Source organism: Colias philodice, chromosome 5 (assembly GCF_061535455.1).
Source record: "Colias philodice isolate Cphi_HAF_F1 chromosome 5, ilColPhil1 Martin Lab GWU primary, whole genome shotgun sequence".
Classification (NCBI taxonomy): Eukaryota; Metazoa; Arthropoda; class Insecta; order Lepidoptera; family Pieridae; genus Colias; species Colias philodice.
The window spans coordinates 2145564-2154203 of NC_143090.1; the positions used below are offsets into that span (position 1 = coordinate 2145564).

The 8640-nt window shown below is 30.2% G+C and overlaps 1 protein-coding gene across 1 annotated transcript in view; it reads left to right on the plus strand.

Annotated features, from left to right (window-relative positions):
* Window positions 1-8640, plus strand: part of CCHa2 (neuropeptide CCHamide-2) — a 32647-nt gene that overhangs the window by 5846 nt on the left and 18161 nt on the right. Inside the window, exon 2 of the mRNA XM_089695474.1 lies at window positions 5993-6069. Coding sequence (XP_089551600.1) covers window positions 6000-6069 — 70 coding nt within the window. The 5' untranslated portion in view covers window positions 5993-5999. The remainder of the gene's footprint in view (window positions 1-5992; window positions 6070-8640) is intronic.

An 8640-nucleotide genomic window follows, 5' to 3' on the forward strand; every position in this document is an offset into this window, starting at 1 on the left:
CTCAAGTAGAACTTTTTACCAAACAGATAACCTACAAAGGGTTACATTGCTACGATTTCTCGGGATTTATCCAGAGATAAAGATCAGTATCTATATTTCATTGCGTGAATTATACTTTCAAAATAGCAAAGGGAGTTCCCACGCGTTTCTCTGAATGTACGATTTTTTATATCATTTATTAAAGAAGTAACCTAACTTCAAGGCCGATAAATAACTGGGCACTCTTCAAAACATTCATTTCTTATTTATGTTTACCGAAGACTATTTTTAAGGAAGGGTATTATTAGCTTAAGTTGTGGTTGCTTCATACAATTTTGGTGGATTTGACAATAATTATATTGTATAAATATAATAAGTGCCTAATGCTTATGTTTAGGAGTAAGAGCTAGCGCGCACGAGCAACTTTGTCTCCGCAACTATTTTGTCTCTCCCACCTATGGGCTAGTATGAAAGTGCGCGCACGTAGCGACGCAACTCCCCATACAAATTGATGGGAGAGACAAAATAGTTGCGGAGACAAAGTTGCTCGTGCGCGCTAGCTCTTAAAGTTACATATTAATACATACATACATACACACTTACATACTTTATAATGTTTTGTAACGATATTATCTTGATCCCGTATTTTGTTAAAAATGAACCAGCAAGAACCAGAAGTATTTTGTTTTAAGGTAAAAATAATTTGAAAACATATTTTAAAGGTTATCGTATCGCAATTGTCAAAATATATTACGTATCTAATGGATCTTGAGCACTTATACTGCAAGAATCGCTAAGGAATACCTACACAGCATTTGTTATCTGTAAGGCTATATTCCTCCCGGGAACGTCGCAACTGATGTGTCAATTGCTATATTGTTCTTTATGTTATTTTTAATATTATATGATATTTTATAACTGTGCATTTAGATAAAACGAACGAATGCTCATTCTAACCCCACTATGTCAAATTCTTTTAGTGTAAACGCGTAGAGCTTACTTTAGGGCGTTCGAAAAGATTCTATCCAATGTTCGTATACTGAACAACACTGAATACGAGTTTATTTTTGGTATGCATAAAAAATCGTTTTAATAGATTTGTAGGGAAGGAAACGCATCAAGATGAACGGTGAGTTTGGAAAAAAGAAAATAGAAATTAAGATTACCCAATTTACCTTACTAGCTAAAATTATATACATTTTAAATATCACAGCCTATAAATTGGTATTCCTTAGGTTTTGGATATTGAAGGGAAACGATTGTTTACTGTAGCTAAAGGTTATATTCTACTATCTATTGTTACTAAGTTATCTAATTTAGGAACAATTCGTAGATGGTAGATTCGTAGATATGTTGAGTGAAAATGATATTTAAATTAATTTTAATTTTTATAAACTTACGAAAAATTCATTACTTACATAGGTACATCTACTTATCATTTATTTGTTTTATGTTTGGTTCTGATAAGTAAAATATTAATGATCAATACTTTAAATATTGTTTAAACAAAAGATATGTGCAATTCTTTTAATGAATAGTAGAGACGTACATACCTAAGATAAGAAATGTACTTATAGCAAAGGCAACAGTAAACATTTTAACAAATTCCCAAACAGATGTATATCAACAAGGATTTTGTGATGCTTACATAAATTTGTTTTATTTTCAAACCTCCAGAACCTTCGCTTACATTGTTTTAAAGAATAAATTGTAATACGTATTTATAGTCGAAGTTTGGAATTTTTATTAATTTATGTTGAAGTTAAATGATTTAACTTGGCTACTTTAAACCTATTTTTTTAGCAATACGACTTCATCTAAAAAAGTTCGCCTGATGTAAAAATTGAGAAAAGGGTAAATCACTTAAGACGACCTACAAGCGTATTTGTAATAAAACGCGTGTAAAGTCGATTCAATGGCATTAAACATAATCTCTATACACATGAGTACATTATTTGTCACTTTACGACAAAAGCCTGGCTGCTTTACGATGTTTTAGTATTCATAATATCAACATAATATGGCCGTAGAGTTCATGCTTTCGCGCCAAAATGAAGACTTGTGATAAAAATTTTATATCACGCTTTTAACTATTTGAATCAACTAAGCTTGTTTAGGTGTTCACTTACAGTACCTAAGTAACCTGTGTACATGTGAAAATTAAATACTGTATTAGAATGAAAAGATAGATCATTTATTTTATTATTCAAATAGCTTCCGCCCGCGACTCCGTCCGCGCGGATGTCGGTCTTCGCGTGGATGGTTTATTTCTAAATAAACTCTGACAATGACATCTTATAAAAAAAAAAATAACCACACATTTGGGTTTGGTATCGATCCAGTAACACCCCCTGCAATTTATTTTTCAATATTTTCAATGTACATAATTGACCCTTCTACAGATTTATTATATGTATAGATGACAATAGTCTATTAAACCATAAGTAGAACATGTTACTAAAATTGTTATATTATTTAAACACTGAAAATTATCGAAATATATGTGCAAAGTGCAACAAAAACTTTAACATTTACTCCTTAAAAATACGTACAAAACAGTATTTCTTTCTTCTATTTAGAAAAATACAGATAAAACAGCGTTTACACTCAAAGACTTTAACCTGTAACTAGGAATTCGTCAAAACAAATATACAGATTGATCGGGCGTATTTGGTGATCCATTTATATACCCACATGTTGACAGAGTGACTTCGTGCATGAATCTAATCAGATTGGGACCAGCAACAACTAAGTTAACTATTCGTACCGGTCGCGGTGACCAGAATAACGTGACCCCTGCATCGTGTTGATTTTGGAAATCTGTCTTTCCAATGGAGTTCACTGTGGAAATCTACTAGGAAATTTAAGACTTGATAAGAACGTACTACAAAATAATAATAACTTATTTAATAAGAAGCGAATTTCTTTAAAATAGGTCGTCTATTATTTGGTAGGGGAGAGCGGGGATGAAAGTCTCATACCTATTTATCTTTTTTTATGTAACTTCCAAAGTAGGTACGTTGTTTAGGAATGATATTTGTATACCAAAGGATAGTGTAATTATTCAGGTACAAAAGAAATACACGTATTTTTGTATGATATTATCAGTTGTAGAAATATTTTGTATTGTAATTTCGTAGTAGATATGTACAATTTGTGTCCAAAATATTTGAGACCTTTCACTTGCTTCGTTCTTCTTTGTTCTTGCTTTCTTTTCAAGTTTGTTGCTTCGTGTTTCTTTGTCTTATTGCTCAGTTTGCTCTTATTAATTTCTAGTACCTACTAATAGTTAGTGGATAGCTAGCTTCTGGTATTAGAGATTTAATTACTTTTTAAATCATATTCGAGACATCAAAGCCTAGGACAGGCCTTAGCACTAAAGGCAGGTTTAAAAAATTTTCGTTCAGAAATTTCGAAACATACAGATTTAATTAGATAATTGCCTTGATTCTTTATTTATAAATAATATATTACATATTACATTATTTTAGAGTAGCATGAATTCAACGAGAGTAAAGCGTCTCTACAGTCTACACCCAACATTAAAATTAACAATTTTTGGAGCGTTGCATTACTTACCTTCAAGGTTATCCTTTTAAAATTATTCCTCTCTCGGGATAACCTAAATCTAAATATGAAACTACACGGTTTCGCGCTTATTATAATTATTTACTTTGTTAACGTGGCTAGGTGCCTGTGCCACTCTCTTGGATTTATATTTATCTTATACAATATACACTACTAGCTTACCGCCCGCGGCTTCGCCCGCTTTGACTAAAACCTAATAAATTATATACTAAAACCTTCCTCTTGAATCACTCTATTTATTAAAAAAAACCGCATCAAAATCCGTTGCGTAGTTTTAAAGATTTAAGCATACAAAGGGACATAGGGAAATAGGGACAGAGAAAGCGACTTCGTTTTATACTATGTAGTGAAGTAGTTGATTAAATCTGTTATAAGAATAACATGGGATAAACTGATTTGAGGACTCAACTTTTATGCTAATATGAATGAAAATTTCCAACTCATAGCTTTAATTTGTCTGTATGAATTTTATTTAATTACTATATTTTAAGAAATCTTAATAAGCGTTTCTGTTAATACATATATTATTCGTTATAAAACAGGGAAAAATATTCTGCAGCAACATTGTAGTATATATATTGTAATTTGTAATATATATCAGTTATCAATTTATTTTGTGATTGATAGTTTCAATTTGAAAAATTGATTGGCACACCCACTTTATTCACTTTGTAAATTAAAGACTGAATACCACGGATTTATAACGCACTGTATTGTTTTAAAATTGATATAAAATGTAAAGTCTATAAAATCAATAAAAATGAAATGAATTTAATATAATTCTTTGATATTTTTGAAATTAACGGTTTTAGTAAAGATGCAAAGAGATATATAAATTATATATAAGTAAACAAAGTGGAAAAATAAATCGAGTTAGTAAATAGTACATTGAACTCCAATTTATACATTTAATATCAAAATTTGTCTTTCAACCATAAAAGATTAAAAATAGACAACTTTCCCTCAACTTTGATCTAATATTTCGATTCATTAAAAGAAAGTCCAAAGGTCATTTCATTCCGTTGAACAAAATCAGATGTAACAGCAGATACGTCATCAAAGGCCCGAACACGTGGAAGATAAAATCGGATCTGCGGTCACAAACATGTGTTGCGAGATTTTGCACGTTTGTTTATTAATCCATTACGTATAAAGTGCATGATAGTTATTGGAATCGGAGATTCATTTTGATAATTGGTGTGTGAATTTGGTAGTTATTTAATTAATTGATAGTGTTTTTAATTCAATTACAATGATTGTTTACAAAGCTACGTAAGATTCTACCATAGATTACTAAATAGGTTACTATCTACCTAATTCAAATTTGAACGTAGATTCGAAAATTGACTTTTTTTTAAGATTTAACGGCCAGGCGAAAATTGTCTAAATATTACAAAATATGAAAAATACAGATTCAAAATTCATTCGTTCATCATTTTATGAAACATTTTTAGTAAATACAAGTATTTCTTTCAAACAATTTATAAAGCGTTTCCATTAATTTATTTATTTTTGGTTTACCGTTCACAGGTTGACGTAAGTTAAAAGCTAAATTGAACTTTTAATACGGGATAATAGCATTAAGTTTTATGGACAATGTGCCGAATTTTACACAGTGTTACCGACTTTACAATAGGATAGGATTTTGTATGCGGTTTATCAGAACTTTTGAGAAGGTGAATCTGATGATTCATATTTTAAAGCTGCATCTCATAATTTTTAAGAGGATCGAGATTAGACACGAAGTTTAACTGAGTAATTTTCTTTTTTGACTTCCACGTTTGTGACTGTTCTGATTTTTATTAGATTGGTGTTGCATGCACAAAATACTATAATATTTGTTTTAACTTTTTTTTTAATATCGGTTAGTACATCATAATATGCCTATATTAGTAGTTGTAATAATGATTAGATTGAATATAAAATTAACGACATTTGATACATTTTTGTTTCTAAGATTTGAACAATAGATATTATAATTAATTTCCCTTTTGTAATGAACAAAACCTCGTAACTTTGACCACGAATTGTTTTATACGTAAGTCAGATTTCTTTAGCAGACATTATTGATGAAGCCTTTTTAGTTCAAAGTAATTTAACAAAGGCGTGGTGCGTTATTTTATTTGTAAAAAATATGTTATAGATTTTAAGTAATATGAATAGAATGTTAAGATTTACTATGAGTACCTAACATATTTATAGACTATGCAAATAATGACGTGAAGACTTGATACTGGCCATTATAATTTTGTTGTACAAAGAAAAAAAAGTAGAGCAAACGTCATATTATTATTCTAGTTTTGGCGGGAATAATAAAAATCGCTGTTTACACAAAACAATATAACGATGTTATTAAACCATTTGCCTACATTTTTTTAATATAGAGTGAGTTAAACATTATTTTACATTTGATATTTTGTTGCAGAATTAAAATGGCGCAGAACCTGTTGGCAGTCTCTATCATCGCAGTGCTTGTAATTACAGTTGGAGTTAGTGCAAAACGTAAGTTTTTTTTATTATATTTATTCCTGTAAATCTATTATCTCCAGATTCAGACTTGTTAATTATAAAATCATGATTTTGAACAAGGAAGCTGAAATGTAAATAGACAATTTTTTTACAAGCCCTTGATTACATATTTTTACTTAGGTATATATATGTAAATAAGTTTATGCTTTTTGATGAATAATAATATATTTGTCATAGTCTTAAACTATACAATCTCCGATATAATTAAAATGAAAACTCATGCATGCTAAATAACCTTCAAGAAATGATTACAAGTAAGATTTGTTGATATTAAAATACACGATCGCACAATACATTCTCTCCGCTTGATTAGACCTTTACAAACTGAAAATTACTTAACTTGCGAGTTTTCGTAATGAGACAAAACCCTTCATTTGTGGTAAGGGATAACAATATATTTGGAATGTATAAAAATAAGATTGAATACAAAATGTGTGGGCGAATTACCGGTTTTTGTGTTAATTCATTAAGTATGTATGTATTGAATTTGAAACACATATAATATTTAACAATATTTGAAACTCCAAAGAAACATAGTGTAGGTACCTACCGCGTATTCTTTAAATTAAACTCTATTGAGTTTTTAATATTTTATTTCTACTTAATGAAATAGAAGTAAAGATTTTTATAATTTGTTTTATTGTATTTATTGTTTATATCTGACAATATGTACACTTACACAAATCAAATGCAAAATTGGCTCGTCTTTTCTTAGTTTAGCCGGTGTAAATTTCCTGCATAAGGAAAATCTACTTACTAGATATTTGCTTTTAAAACCAAGTGAGATTGTAAACAACAGGCAAAAGTTTAGATTTAAATGGAAGTTATTATAGTTAACTTTCACAACTATTGTTTGTTCTAAGAACGTCTTTACCAAATGATGCCTCTAAACACACAGAGATTGTTTTGTGTTAACAAAACTTTGTAGGTACTTAACTACGTAAAATATGTTTAATTTAATGTTTTATATAATTTTTCAAGGTTTGTGTAACAAAAAACACAATATAAAGATGAAGTATAGGTACCTTATAGTATGCCACGTTTTACGCCATGAACTTTCAAGTTTAAACAACATAAACTCAAACATTTATTTATTCAAAAAGACTTCTTCTAGGAGCATTTTTCAATCATCATTACATATTTTTAACATTTACCACCGATTCGGAAAGCAGTATCTATGGAGAAGAACCGGCACGAAAAACGATAGTTGCTCTTTTAAATTATATCAATAACTATTGAGAGCATTGCATCAGTTCAAACTTTAAAGCGGTGGTTTCTTATAAATAAACCAAACACATTGTTACAACATTATTCGTTCTATTTTGAATTGTTACCTCTTGCTAGTGCATTTTACTTTTCTTCACGTTTCACTAGCTTTTAACCCATGACTTCATTGCACTTTATTTCGTGACTGTATTGATATACCAATGTCCATTGCTTATTTTCCTCCATACCAATTTTTTTTAAATTTGTTAGTTTTCTATATGGTCTATATTAAGGTCTAATCTTCATAAATCACACAGAGGAAAATGCTAAGTCGGTTGAGTGAAGTACCTATGTATGCTCATGGTGAAAAAATAAGATGAATTAGTTTTCCGAGAATAGATGATGATCGATTCGGTAGGGTTTCTTTTTTATAAAATTCATATACCTACCTCATTCGTGATTTCAATCCATACTAATATTATAAATGCGAAAGTAACTCTGTCTGTCTGTCTGTTACTCAATCACGCCTAAACTACTGAACCAATTTGCATGAAATTTGGTATGGAGATATTTTGATACCCGAGAAAGGACATAGGCTACCTTTTATTGCGAAATATGTACCACGGGCGAAGCCGGGGCGGACCACTAGTATAATATAAATTAAAGATGAGGGACCAAAATAGATACCTTTTAATCCTATACTTTTGAAAATCACCTTATTTCGGCTTAAGGAAAGTCGTTTAATTCTAACGTCTTCAATCCTTCATGGATATGGGATTTCAACTCCCAGATGTAATTAGTTCCTGTCTCCTGTAAAGCATTATTAGAAAAGTGTTGGGATATTCGAGATCGAGCGAATGAAAACTGTAGAACCAATAATTATTGTTAATTACCATTAACGATGTAACATAACTATAGGATTTTCCACTTGTTGAAAAGGAAGAATATTTTACATGTGTTTTATAAAAAATAAATATTCAGACCAATTAATTAAGATGCTAATTGTCAATACGTAAAATTAGTTTATCTATACTTCTATATTTATATTATAAAGAGGAAAGGTTTGTAATTATGTATGTATGTATGGTTTTCACGCATAAACTACTGGACCGATTTCAATGAAATTTAGTACACATATAGAGGGTAACTTAGATTAACACATAGGCTAGGTTTTATCCCGAAAATCCCACGGGAACGGGAGATACGCAGGTTTTTCTTTGAAAACGCGGGCGAAGCCGTGGGCGGAAAGCTTATAGTTATTTAATAAAATTATTTGATGTGTTCAAATCCGTTTTTCGGTACAACGCGGTTTCCCTATATCGAACTATGTATTTAGTT